This window comes from Orcinus orca, chromosome 13, assembly GCF_937001465.1.
Source record: "Orcinus orca chromosome 13, mOrcOrc1.1, whole genome shotgun sequence".
In the NCBI taxonomy this organism is placed as follows: domain Eukaryota; kingdom Metazoa; phylum Chordata; class Mammalia; order Artiodactyla; family Delphinidae; genus Orcinus; species Orcinus orca.
The window spans coordinates 65952049-65967107 of record NC_064571.1 but is presented as its reverse complement, the minus strand read 5'-3'; the positions used below and the strand labels follow the sequence as shown (position 1 = coordinate 65967107).

The 15059-nt window shown below is 36.1% G+C and overlaps 1 protein-coding gene across 5 annotated transcripts in view; it reads left to right on the top strand.

The window, feature by feature from the left end:
- Window positions 1–15059, top strand: part of BIRC6 (baculoviral IAP repeat containing 6) — a 239505-nt gene that overhangs the window by 215738 nt on the left and 8708 nt on the right. For 4 of the 5 annotated variants that reach the window (XM_033425249.2, XM_049696304.1, XM_049696303.1 and 1 more), the window contains 3 exons: window positions 1357–1518; window positions 4479–4556; window positions 9487–9675. In XM_033425249.2, coding sequence (XP_033281140.1) covers window positions 1357–1518; window positions 4479–4556; window positions 9487–9675 — 429 coding nt within the window. The remainder of the gene's footprint in view (window positions 1–1356; window positions 1519–4478; window positions 4557–9486; window positions 9676–15059) is intronic. The other variant, XM_049696305.1, reaches the window with a different exon arrangement.

The following is a 15059-nucleotide window of genomic DNA, read 5'->3' as shown; positions in this document are numbered from 1 at the left end:
TTGTTTTGCTCTTTTGGATAAATTTTCAGTAGAAATCTCATAGACTTTGCCTATCGACCACACTTTTCCTTGTTACAAACAGTAGAGCCGATTATTGTATGATTGTCTAGGGAAGTATTTTATTGCTAAATAGACCACACAAGTTCAAACTTGTGACTGTTAAGCATTATGCTGTACCTCACATAAAGGATCCCAACTTGGAGCCCCAAAATGTAAATCAGAGTTGTCACAGAATGGGACTCTAGTACCACTTGCCTCCACGCACAGCTGTTCAGGACCCGAGGCTTTGCTGCTTATGTCTTGTACACTAAATATCTGTTGATTGACTCAAACATAATTCATTAAATAATTCTGACACTCACTGTTGGGTTCTCTGCTATTTTTTGGACTACCAGTAACCCTAAGGGAAACATCACACCTACTGTTGTCTCAGAACCTTTTTATCATAAGGTGTTAGGTGAAAACATTTATTCCTCTTACCTACTTGTCTCATTATCCCAGAAGAAAATATTTAAAAGTAAGCTATTAAATATTTAATATTTAATTATTAAGGAAGTCTTGGACTTCCTTGGTGGCACAGTGGTTAAGAATCCACCTGCCAATGCAGGGGACACAGGTTCGAGCCCTGGTCTGGGAAGATCCCACATGCCGTGGAGCATCTAAGCCTGTGTGCCACAACTACTGAGCCTGTGCTCTAGAGCCTGCGAGCCACAACTACTGAGCCTATGTGCCACAACTACTAAAGCCGCATACCTAGAGCCATGCTCTGTCTGCATCAAGAGAAGCCACCGCAACGAAGAGTAGCCCCTGCTCGCCTCAACTAGAGAGCGCCCGTGCACAGCAATGAAGACCCAACGCAGCCAAAAATAAATAAATAAAATAAATTTATTTTTTAAATGTTAATTTAGTTTTTTAAAAAGTAAGCTATTTCTTAAAATATTAACTTGAAGATTTGAAGCAGAAAGTTACTCTCATACCTTTGAGATATGATAATGAATATACCTAGAATCTCAAATTGTTGACAGTAATGTAGAGATCATGAAGGAAAGCTCTTAGAAAAAAAGTAACTTAATATTTTAAAAGGTATTTGCTGTTAAGGTAAGCTTTCCTGCTGCCAATTGGGCATCTCTCTTTTAAAAGCCCATTTTCACCAAAACCAAATCACTTTAATTGTAATTTAAAACTGTTTCCTAGTCCTGTGTATGTTTTTAACTTTTAACTTCATTTTTAACACATTTTGGTAGAGATGTATATAGGATGTAAGAAGATTGTTCTTATTTCATGTTGAATTGTTTTTCTAAATAGTAGCATTTAGGAATAGTAACACAGGCTTTTGTGTTTGTATGTGCATACTAGGTTCTGATAACTGGTCCAGCAGACACTCCTTATGCAAATGGCTGCTTTGAGTTTGATGTCTATTTTCCTCAAGATTATCCCAGTTCACCTCCTCTTGTGAATCTAGAGACTACTGGTGGTCATAGTGTGCGATTCAATCCAAACCTTTATAATGATGGCAAGGTAATGTAATTGCAGTCTTTTGTTTCTAATGCCAAAGTATTGTAACCCAAAGTTTCTTTGTAATTTGAACAGAAATTTTGTTTTAGTTATCATCTTTTCAAAAGTACATGAGTTTCTTTGTGCTTCTTTTCCCTGTATGCAAAGATTAGCCTGAGGAATGAGAGAGAAGGAACCAAAAATGGCAGAAACACAACAGTGTTACAAAGCACTTATAGTCTTAAGGGGTTATTGTGAGGGACTAACTTATTCAACACATTCCTTGGCCAACTGAGAGCTATCTCCACTCAGAAGATAATAGAGACAGATGCCTGTCTTTGCCATTCACCTTTCTTTACTTTCTTTTTACTTTGTGTTTTTTTTTTTTTTTTTTTTTTTTTGCGGTACGCGGGCCTCTCACTGTTGTGGCCTCTCCCGTTGCGGAGCACAGGCTCCAGACACGCAGGCTCAGCAGCCATGGCTCAAGGGCCCAGCCGCTCCGTGGCATGTGGGATCTTCCCGGACCGGGGCACGAACCCGCGTCCCCTGCATCGGCAGGCGGACTCTCAACCACTGCGCCACCAGGGAAGCCCCTGTTTACTTTCTATATCTTCAATTCCAGTTATCTTTTCACAATTACCTGAAGATACTATCCATGTTTTCTATGATACATACCATTGTGTACCATTATTTTTAAAGTTTAATTTGTTTTAAAATGTTTTATATTTTCTTGTAAGTAGGAAGATGCGTTCCTGTCTCCACAAAAATAGTTAATGAAGAGGTATAATAAAAATCATTTCATATGGCAATAAACCTTTAAAAATTAGATTTAAAAGAATAATCATCACCTTTCAAAGTAATTTTGGACAGTTTGATGAAATTTCAATAGTAAATTCCATGCTGAGAGTATTTAATGTTTAAAAATTACTAGAAGGTCAGAAGAAATTTCTCGATTTCATAAGCAGACTCTTTGATGATGTGAGAATAATAGATGCTTGAAGTTGATCTGGTTTATTAAAGATGGCCCAAGTTTTCCCTTGGTTTTGTCTTCCTATTTTTAAAAAGTGCAGCCTGCCTCCAATCTGTGCTTACAAGTTATCATTTTGTCTTCACCATAAGCTCAAATCACAAAATTGGAATTCATTTTCTGGGTTTATTGTAGGATACTTAACCAGAGGTAAACCTTACTTTGTTGGGGAAAGCAAAGAACAGGTCTTTTATAACTGAGCAAATTAGACAAAGTAGCAATGTTGACTTTATTCAAGAGAGAGTCTGGAACTTGAATAGAGTTTAAGTGTAGATGTTAAGAATTATTTAAGAAATTACTTCCTTTGGACTTCCCTGGTGGCATAGTGGTTAAGAATCCGCCTGCCAATGCAGGGGACCTGGGTTCAAGCCCTGGTCTGGGAAGATCCCACATGCCGCAGAGCAACTAAGCCTGTGCACCACAACTACTGAGCCTGCGCTCTAGATCCCACAAGCCACAACTACTGAGCCCACATGCCACAACTTCTAGAGCCCGTGCTCTGCAACAAGAGAAGCCACCGCAGGGAGAAGCCTGTGCACCACAACGAAGAGTAGCCCCTCCCCCACTCGCTGCAACTAGAGAAAGCCCACGTGCAACAATGAAGACCCAGTGCAGCCAAAAATAAATAAATTAATTAATTTAAAAAAAAATAGAAATTACTTCCTTAAGACTTACTGGTATAGGGAAGAGGTTTAGAGTTTGAGATTCCAGTACCCTGAATTGTATAGTCTGTTCTATTATACATTGGGACTAACATTTAACCTTGGGATCTAGATCTGTAGTTAGGGAGAAGATCCCTGTCATTGGTAGTCACAGGGATGCTCTAAAAACCAGGTGGGATGGTATGTATGATAGTGCTTCAAACAATAATTCACAAAACTGTTCAGATACAAGTCTTTTAAAATTATTAATGAATTTATCTACTAAACAAATTGATGTATTTTACATTATTGTTTTCACAGAGAATAGCAAGGAGATGGACTTCTCTGCTTTTTTAAGGACCACTTATTTTCCAAATCTGTTGCCCATTACATGAAATTATTAGTTTACAAGTACAGATAACATGTCCCTGGTTCTCTTTTTCCTGGAGTGACTGTTGACCTGTGTTTGGCAGATGCTTTGAGTTCATTCTTGGCTCTTTGAGTGAACAAATAACTAATGCGTCTTCAAATTTGTTCTGAAGAACTCTGGGGATCCTCAGGACCCTTCAGGGAATCTGCAGGGTCCTCCCCTTTCCCACTTCATGTTTGCGTGAGGCCAGATTTTATTCATACATTTCAACCAAAGCAATATATAACAACAAATCGAATGTAGAGGCAGGTATGGAATCAAGATCTCTTCTATTGGGCTTCCCTGGTGGCGCAGTGGTTGAGAGTCTGCCTGCCGATGCAGGGGACACGGGTTCACGCTGCAGTCCGGTAAGATCCCACATGCCGCGGAGCGGCTGGGCCCGTGAGCCATGGCCGCTAAGCCTGCGCGTCCGGAGCCTGTGCTCCGCAACGCGAGAGGCCACAACAGTGAGAGGCCTGCGTACCACAAAAAAAAAAAAAAAAAAAAAAAGATCTCTTCTATTAAGCTATAACCCATTTTCAAAATTTACAGAATTTTGAAAGAGATTTTCTTAAATGTAAAACAATACCACTTTTCCTCACCAAAAAATATTTTGTTGTTGTTTGGAAAAGAGTTATTTTTCATTAAAAAATATGTTATTTGTATTAATGTGTAATAGCTGCTAACTCACTTTTCATTATGAAGAAATTGTAATGCCACACAGATCTGGATCACATTTGGAGATACCAATTTGTTTTAACAGACCAACCCTTAGGGTTTTCTGGGGGTCCATAAAACTGAGATACTTTGACATAATAACATTTCAATTTTATTTCTATTTCCGTCAGATTACTTTTAAAAAGCACTCCTTTCAATTCTGTTTATACTTTTCCCCCTTCTTCCTCAGGTTTGTTTAAGCATCTTAAATACATGGCATGGAAGACCAGAAGAGAAGTGGAATCCTCAGACCTCAAGCTTTTTGCAAGTAAACAAATTTCTCTTACAATTTCACTTAGAAAATAAGGAACCATCTTGGTTTAAGAACATTTTTTTTTAGCGACCAAGAATAAACATAGTAAACCATAAAAAATAAAAAGCTAGATTGATAGGAAGTACATACTAAACAGCTTATAGGTGAGCAGTTAGTACAATGGAGTTATAGCTCATTTTGAGTTTAGAATCTTAAGTTAGGACATTAGAATTTTCTTTTTGTCAAAATTCCCTTTTAAAAAATCCCTAACTTGCCTAACTTGTAGTTTAGTACTGTAGTTGTAGTTTTAAAAATAAATTTACAGTTTTCAAGGTTTTTTAGTTTAAAATTGGATTTGCTTTTAACTTTTATATTATCTGTATGTCTAATATATACCAAAAATCCTGTGAAATAAAGAAACTTATTCTGAAGTGTTTAAATTTTACAACTTTGAAACCTTACTACACATAAAGTATGATCTTTTCTGTATTTTCCCTTTAGGGTTTTTTGTCATATACATAGTTTACATAGTCATAATTAACATAGTAGATAATTATTTGTATATTGCTTTGTTCACCTAACAGTAGAGCATATCCATCTTCCCCGTTTACAATTTTATAATTTGTAAATGCTATGTAATAATCTTTTGAGTTCATATAGTATAATTGAACTATTTCACCACTGTTGACTAAATATTTCACTTTTATTATTTTAGTTTTACAAATAATACCATTATTATATGACTTTCTCTACATTTTAGATAGTTTACTGAATATAGATTTCCAGATCTGTGACAAAATTGACTTGAGCAAGAACAAGAGAGGCTGTATCTTTTCTGTGGCAAGAGTGAATCGCCTTGTTTTGTCCAGATCTTAGGGGAAAACTTTCAGTCTTCCCCCATTGAGTGTGATAATAGCTGTGGATTTTTCATAAATTCCCTTCATCATGTTGAGGACATTCCCCTCTACTAGTTTGAGTATTTTTAACATGAACAGATGTTGGATTTTGTCAAATGCTTTTTCTGCATCTATTGAAATGATTGTATTATTCTTATTTTTTATTCTATTATTATGATATATTAATTTTTTGATATAAACCAACTTTGCTTTCCTGGGATAAAGCTCAGTTGGTCATGGTGTGTAATTCTTTTTGTATGTAACTGGATTGTTTGCTAGTGTGTGTATATATATATGTGTATATATATATATATATATATATATATATATAGGCCATGCTGAGCGGCTTGCAGGATCTTAGTTCCCCAACCAGGGATTGAACCCTGGCCCAGGCAGTGAAAGCGCCGAGTCCTAACCACTGGACCGCCAGGGAAGTCCCAGTTTGCTAGTATTTTTCTTAAGGATTTTTGTATCCATATTTCTAAGAAATATTGGCCTGTAGTTTTTTGTGTGTTATACTGCTTTATAAACATCATACTAGAAACAAATGCATCTAGTCAGGAACACATTGCCCTTTGTTGTCTATTAGATTTGTTCTTCAGAGGCAGACTACAGAGCCTTAGGAAAAATTACTTAATTTCTTTACTTTTTAAATTTTATTTATTCTTGGCTGCGTGGGGTCTTTGTTGCAGTGCACAGGCTTCTCATTGTGGTGGCTTCTCTTGTTGCGGAACACAGGCTATAGGTGCACGGGCTTCAGTAGTTGTGGCACACAGGCTCAGTAGTTGTGGCTCGTGGGCTCTAGCGTGCAGGCTCAGTAGTTGTGGCGCACGGGCTTAGTTGCTCCTTGGCATGTGGGATCTTCCCGAACCAGGGCGCTCACCCGTGTCCCCTGCATTGGCAGATGGATTCTTAATCACTGTGCCAAAAGGGAATTCCCATATGTGACTGGTTTTTAATGTTGCTGTAATCTACCTAAAATACATATTAATGCGTTATGAATAGTTTGTTCCAGTTGGATGTTAATAAAGATGTCATGTGCAAGAGGAGTTAAACATATTTAATGTCACATAATCAACCATTTATAAATATATTTATAATATAATAATATATAAATACTACCATTTTTCTTAAGATGGAAAGTACTGGAAATCAGCCACTGATTATAGTTCTACTCAATAGCAGCATAATTTTCCGTAGAGGAGGATGCTTACTATTTTGAAAGGCTAAAAGCATTTTTAACTAAGACTGGTTTCTTTCCATTACCCTAAACAAGTTATTAGTTTGTATAACATAGTTTCTTGTTGCAAATTAATATTTTGGATTGTATACTCTGTACTTTCCTGTGTTTGAAATACCTATAATGAAAATTTTTAACATACCAGACCAGGTCAAAGAATTAAATCTTCTGACAAGTTATAATTTGAAAATAAAGGCATTCATAGGAGGCAAGATTGCTGACTGGTTATGGCCTGGTAGGGTTAAAATTTTTGTTTGACACAGACAGTGAAAGGAAGCTGTCATATATGGTTCTTGATTTAGTCAGCCTCTGAATAAAATATAATGAGAACATCTTGCAGTTTTGTGGGTGCTAACATAAAGCTAAAGAGGAGAGGGACTGTAAATTCAGCCTATGAATAAAAGCTTTTTTGACTCTTGACTTTATGAAAATGTCAAAGAACTGACTAAGAATCGGTGAACTTCCACTATGGAATGCAAATATATTCTGTTTATTATTAAGTATAACTTATATATAGCATATTAATGTACGTAATAGATATTTTTCTGTTAATTACCGACTCATTTTCAACTCATTCTAAGAAAACACTTTAGGCCAGATGTGGCTATGATAAATATTGGGTTTTTTTGGTTTGTTTTTTGGTTTGATCCAGGGAGCTCTTTTAATTAAGTTTTGTTGATCAAAATGGAACTCATGCTGACTGCTTTTTTGCATATCCGTATTACATAAGTTAAAATGTATTGATTTTAGAGTAGAAGTGATTTTGTTTTGCATTTTGCTATCTTCTGGATGTATGCTGTCATTTTCACTCCACGAAAGAATAGCTATTGTGTATTAATTACACGTATGAGCCCTATTGTTTTACACCTCTCAACCCCTTATTTAATTCTCACAGTCATCCTATAATGTAAGTAGGTATTATTTCTATTTACAGACGACCAAAAAATGGATTCTGAGGGGATAAAGTTATTCTGCCTACCTTGGTCTCTCTGACTTCAAAATATAGTGTTTCTCAGAGTTAGATAAATCCTATTAATTTAGAATATTGAAAATCAAATCCTTTTAAAAGAGAGAAATCCTCTTCCCAAGGATTTATTTACTGGTTTTTCATGAGAGTGTTTTATGGGCTACAATAAAGTGTGCTGTGAAATAAAATGAGTAAGTAGGTCAGATAATTCAAGGCTCCAGAAATTCCATAAAATGAATATTTTGACTCCTAAATAGCTGAGTTCACCAAAGAAAAATAAAGTGGCACTTATATATTTCCTATAAGGTACATGTTTAAAAAGTAAATAGAAGATGCCCGTAAAAAGTAAATAATAATGTCACCCAGTGAGAAAAGAGCATGTGTTATAAATTATTCTTTGAATTTAATTCCAAGAAATATCGATCTCTGCTAATTTATTTGTTATCAAATGCAGATGTTATAGTTCAATTTTTTTAGCAGACAATATTAAACTCAAATTTATTTCTCAAATATAGTTTTCTTTGTTCTGTATACAAAGCATCTATTTTTCATTTCCTGTATATAGTTTAGCTCTTTTAAAAAACCAGATGTGTTATGAATCTGAAGTAGTTTGTAAATTGTTTGAATCTCCAGCTGCTTGAGATTTATAAAACTATATTTTGTCTCAAAGGAGTTGAGGTTAAGTAAGTAACTGAATCCTATGTTACAAAATTTCTTTCTCCGCCTTTGTAGATAATGGGAATATACCCTACTCATATAAGAGGAAGATTATTTAAAAGGGAAAAGGAAAGGAACTAATAAATATGCCCTGGAAGATTATTTCAGAAGTGTCAGATTTGAGTTGGGGGAAAGTATATAGCCAAGGGAAATCACTTTCCTTTAGTGATATACTTAGTTTCAGTAAGTTTAAAAATTATGAGATCTTTGCCTCAGAATTATACAGGTTAATTTTTTTTTTCCGTAGTTGACCTTGGCCTCAGTAACATGGTTACTTCAGGTCATATTTAACTTTGTGTATTCATAGGTCATATATTTCAGGTTCAAGTTTTCCATTTTTTAAATTTTTTAAGAAAATATATTCCTTGACTTCTAAGGTGCATATCCTTGATGTTTAATCATCTTCCCTAAAGAAAATGCAACTGCTGCTAATTGTTTTTCATTTATGAAGTGGGAAAATTATAGCTAATATTTTCCTGCCTCCAAAGATGTCATATTAGCCAGTTATGTAAGTATATTAGCAAACAGTACTATACTAACTAAGAGTGAACTCTCAATATTGGTTATATCTAGAGAAACAAACCTTCTGGTATGTAAGTAGGGGGTCAGAGCTGGTCTTAGAGCCATGTCATCTTGCCATTGAAAGCTTCTGGTAATATTTTTGTGATACCGTGAAAGTAAATTTTCCTTGGAATGAAAGTAAAGACTGCGTCATGTGTAGTTTTCCTTACAAGTGAGTATTGTTAGGAGTCCATTGTTAGCTTTATGCCCTTTAAGAGTAAGGACAGTTCGAACAAAATGATGTCTAAATTGGTATGGGATGTTTATAAGCAAGTGTTTTTTTTAGTAGTTTCAGGAAAAAGGATCTTCATACCTATTTTTCTTTTTCAAGGATTCAAGAATATAAAACATATATATAAATATTATATAAGATTCTACTATACCTATTTTAATTTTGCTCTAATAATAAAGTATTTCAGTGTCAATTATTAACATCAGTTTTATGGTGATAAAGTTATGTGGAAGCACATATTAAAAGGCACTCCTAGTTGATAAAGCAAGGTATTAGTTTACTGGTAGTAAAAATGTCCTATCATAACTATTCTTTATTTCTTTGGTCCTCAGGTGTTGGTGTCTGTTCAGTCCCTTATATTAGTAGCTGAGCCTTATTTTAATGAACCAGGATATGAACGGTCTAGAGGCACTCCCAGTGGCACACAGAGTTCTCGAGAATATGATGGAAACATTCGACAAGCAACGGTTAAGTGGGCAATGCTAGAACAAATCAGAAACCCTTCACCATGTTTTAAAGAGGTATGTTTAATAAAATTAATGAAATACTTTATTAAAGACATAATAGAATATAGTTTAGGTATTATACTTCCCTTTATATCTGTGGTATACTAAAGTTTACTCTTGTTTTTAGTCATGAAAAATCAGTAATAATATAGTACAGGTGAATTTTTTAAACCATTTACTTCCTAAAAGGCATCTGACTATATTTTTGGACAGTTTTATTAATTCTTTATTTTTCATGGCTACTGTTCTACTAGCATACTGTGCTAGTTATTATGTTAGTATATGCTAGAATATGTTACGAAAATATTCTTCATAAAAATATTCTTTTTTATTAGAGATTAAGATACTTTCTAATTGTCTTGCAAATAGAAACTTTGCCCTTATACTAATATCTGTGTGTGAAATTGAAGAAAAAGACATTTTCTTTTCTTTAGGAAAAGTTGAACTTAGTTTCTGAAACCAGTCTTGATACTGTCACGTGCTTTCATTTTTACCACATCCTGAAGTGTGGCTCTTTTCCTGTACTTAGTTATCTCTCCTTAGTCTGCCTAAAATATGGTTGTATTTTTTACTTGTCACATCAGATTACATCATCACATCTTACTTTAACTCTGTCATGAAACATTTTTTTTCCTAAATTGTTTCCCTTGATCATCAGTTTCTTAGGTTGTGCTAGAAACACAACACTTTAGAGGAAGAATTGGCGTATTTACCTGATAGAAAATTGATCTTTAATACAGTTAAGCAAATATTATGTGTGAACTATATGTAGCATTATACGCAAAACTCTCCTCATTAAGTAGTATCGATGAATATACTCTGAAGGAATGTAAAAACGTTTCTTCCTTTTGTTATTACTAAATGACTTTGCACTTTGAATGACATAGTTGGGTATTTTACTTTTGCAAAGGCTTGTATTCAAGGCTGTGGGTAATTACTTTTCCTAATATTACAGGAAATACAAACATGCATTTCTTTGTACTCTTAAGCATAATGTTCTGTCCCTTTTCAAGTTTGGGCTACTTACATTAAGTAATTCATTTGGCAGCCGTGTGGAATATCAGCTGTTACTAGGTACTGCACTAAGATACTCTGAACTCAAGGAAAAGTGAAAGTCAGTTCCTGCCCTTGATAAACTTATATTCCTCCTGTTTGTATCATATATTAATTTCTTAGTGCCTTTAAGACTCAAATAACGGGGGAGCTGTGAGAACAAAGAAGAGAAAGGGAAATCTCTCCCAGCAGCCTCAGAAGCAGCGGATTAAAGCTCCACAATCAACTTGATATACCCTGCATCTGTGGAATACCTGAATAGTCAACGAATCATCCCAAATTAAGGAGCCCTGTGGATGAAAGGCTCTTGGTGCTGCAGCCAGGAGTCAGTGCTGTGCCTCTGAGGTGGGAGAGCCAACCTCAGGACACTGGTCCACAAGAGGCCTCCCAGCTGCACATAATATCAAACAGCAAAAATCTCCGAGAGATCTCCATCTCAACGCCAGCACCCAGCTTCACTCAACGACCAGAAAGCTACAGTGCTGGACATCCTATGCCAAACAACTAGCAAGACACGAACACAACCCCACCCATTAGCAGAGAGGCTGCCCAAAATCATAATAAGTCTACAGACACCCCAAAACACACCACCAGACGTGGACCTGCCCACCAGAAAGACAAGATCCAGCCTCATCCACCAGAACACAGGCACTAGTACCCTCCACCAGGAAGCCGACACAACCCACTGAACCAACCTTAGCCACTGGGGACAGACACAAAAAACAACAGGAACTACGAACCTTCAGCCTGCAAAAAAGGAGACCACAAACACAGTAAGATAAGCAAAATGAAAAGACAGAAAAACACACAGCAGATGAAGGAGCAAGATAAAAACCCACCAGACCTAACAAATGAAGAGGAAATAGGCAGTCTACCGGAAAAAGAATTCAGAATAATGATAGTAAGGTTGATCCGAAATCTTGGAGATAGAATGGACAATAGAATGGACAAAATGCAAGAATCAGTTAACAAGGACCTAGAAGAACTAAAGATGAAACAGGCAACGATGAACAACACAATAAATGAAATTAAAAGTACTCTAGATGGGATCAATAGCAGAATAACTGAGGCAGAAGAACGGATAAGTGACCTGGAAGATAAAATAGTGGAAATAACTACTGCAGAGCAGAATAAAGAAAAAAGAATGAAAAGAACTGAGGACAGTCTCAGAGACCTCTGGGACAACATTAAACGCACCAACATTCGAATTATAGGGGTTCCAGAAGAAGAAGAGAAAAAGAAAGGGACTGAGAAAATATTTGAAGAGATTATAGTTGAAAACTTCCCTAATATGGGAAAGGAAATAGTTAATCAAGTCCAGGAAGCACAGAGAGTCCCATACAGGATAAATCCAAGGAGAAACACGCCAAGACACATATTAATCAAACTGTCAAAAATTAAATACAAAGAAAACATATTAAAAGCAGCAAGGGAAAAACAACAAATAACACACAAGGGAATCCCCATAAGGTTAACAGCTGATCTTTCAGCAGAAACTCTGCAAGCCAGAAGGGAGTGGCAGGACATATTGAAAGTGTTGAAGGAGAAAAACCTGCAACCAAGATTACTCTACCCAGCAAGGATCTCATTCAGATTTGATGGAGAAATTAAAACCTTTACAGACAAGCAAAAGCTGAGAGAGTTCAGCACCACCAAACCAGCTCTACAACAACTGCTAAAGGAACTTCTCTAGGCAAGAAACACAAAAGAAGGAAAAGACCTACAATAACAAACCCCAAACAATTAAGAAAATGGGAATGGGAACACACATATCGATAATTACCTTAAATGTAAATGGACTAAATGCTCCCACCAAAAGACACAGATTGGCTGAATGGATACAAAAACAAGACCCATATATTTGCTGTCTACAAGAGACCCACTTCAGACCTAGAGACACATACAGACTGAAAGTAAGGGGATGGAAAAAGGTATTTCATGCAAATGGAAACCAAAAGAAAGCTGGAGTAGCAATTCTCATATAAGTTATATATATATATATATATATATGTAGTTTGCTTGAGTGCAGTGTTTTTTGTTTTCTGTACTGAATTCATTAGCATGGGTCGGTATAAAATTTAGCATAGGTCAATATGTAATTTGTAAACTAATAAGGTCTTAAAAGTGAGGAATTAAGTCTTTTAAATTTAATTATTTATTGTAAAGAGCAGAATAGCATACATAAACAGGTGCCTAAGGAAAACTTGTATTCTAATATGGAACTCTCATGAACACCTTTTTTTTTTTTTTTTTTTTCTTCTAACGGTATGATAGTAGGCCATTTGATTATTTTTATGGCTTTAACTTTACAACAATGAAATATTCGTAAATTTTAAAAAGTATTTTTCTTTATTTGATGCGCGTGGGATACTGGAGAAATGAAAGGTCAAACATCTATTGAGGAATCCATACTTGTCTATATATTGTGTACTTTTATTTCAAGAACTGATTTAAAATTCCTAAAAGGATGCTATAATAAGTTATTATGCCATTTTACAGACTGAATTAAGTGAATTTCAGGGAGGTATGAAACTTGCCTAAGGCTATCCAGCTACCAAGCGGTAGAAGTGAGAATTAAATCCAGGTATACCTATAAAAAAAAAATAAAAAAAAATAAAAAAAATAAAAAAAAAGAAGGCAAGGGCAGCACCAGGGTATGGGGTTGTTAGTTTTATAGGGGTGAGTAATTTCATACGCTGATGAGTGGGAGGAGTATTCCAGCTATTTTGGGGAAGGGGTGGGGATTTCTAGGAATTGAGCCACCGCCCACTTTTTGACCTTTATGGTCATCCTTGGAACTGTCGTGGCACCTGTGGGTGTGTCGCTTAGCTTGCTGATGTGTTACAATGAGTGTATACTGAGGCTCAAGGTCTAGTGGAAGTAGACTCGTCCGCCATCTTGGACCTATTTTGTTCTAATCAGTTTATGTTGTGTCCTCGGGCTATGTAATTCTTTTAAAGGTTGTGCCCTGCCCCCTTTCCTCCTGTTTCATATTGAATATATAATATTTACCAGAGTATGTTTTAATAATTAATACATGATATATTGTATAATTTATATATCATATATATAATGATATCTATAGGTATTTGTTCTAATAAGTCATTAAAAATAAATGAATATTCAAAAAAAAAAAAAAAGAATGCTTAAGACAGGAATAAAGACACAGACCTACTAGAGAATGGACTTGAGGATATGGGGAGTGGGTAGGGTAAGCTGTGACAAAGCGCGAGAGAGGCATGGACATATATACACTACCAAACGTAAAATAGATAGCTAGTGGGAAGCAGCCGCATAGCACAGGGAGATCAGCTTGGTGCTTTGTAACCGCCTGGAGGGGTGGGATAGGGAGGGTGGGAGGGAGGGAGATGCAAGAGGGAAGAGATATGAGAACATATGTATATGTATAACTGATTCACTTTGTTATGAAGCAGAAACTAACACACCATTGTAAAGCAATTATACTCCAATAAAGATGTAATTAAAAAAAAAAAGACTCAAATAACGTATCCAGATATGTAAACTACTTGACAAGTCTACTAGAATGTATAATAACCACCTCAAACTTAACACTGCAACACTGCACTCTTGATTCTTCCTTCCTTTCTTCTCTCAGTAAAAGCACCATGGTCTAAACCCAAAACCCTAACAACGTGTGGCTTCATTCTTTCACTCACATACCACATTCAATCTGTTGACAAATTTCGCTCTACCATTCAAAGCATAATCAAAATATGATGAAAAATATATTTTCACTGTGACCAAAAAGGGCTTAATTTCCAAAATATACAAACAGCTCATACAGCTCAATAACAAAAAAACAACCCAGTCAAAAAAAATGGGCAGAAGACCTAAAGAGACATTTCTCCAAAGAAGACATAGAGATGGCCAATAAGCGTATGAAAAGATGCTTAGCATTGCTAATTATTAGAGACATGCAAATCACAACTACAGTGAGGGGGGCTTCCCTGGTGGAGCAGTGGTTAAGAATCCGCCTGCCAATGCAGGGAACACAGGTTCAAGCCCTGGTCCGGGAAGATCTCACATGCCGCGGAGCAACTAAGCCTGTGGGCCACAACTACTGAGCCTGCGCTCTAGAGTCCGTGTGCCACAACTCCTGAGATCGCGTGCCATGACTACTGAAGCCTGCGCACCTAGAGCCTGTGCTCTGCAACAAGAGAAGCCACCGCAATGAGAAGCCTGCGCACCACAATGAAGAGTAGCCCCCGCTCGCCACAACTAGAGAAAGCCCGCACGCAGCAACAAAGACCCAATGCATCCAAAAATAAATTAATTAATTAATTAATTTTAAAAAAAGAAAAACTACAGTGAGGTACCACCTCACA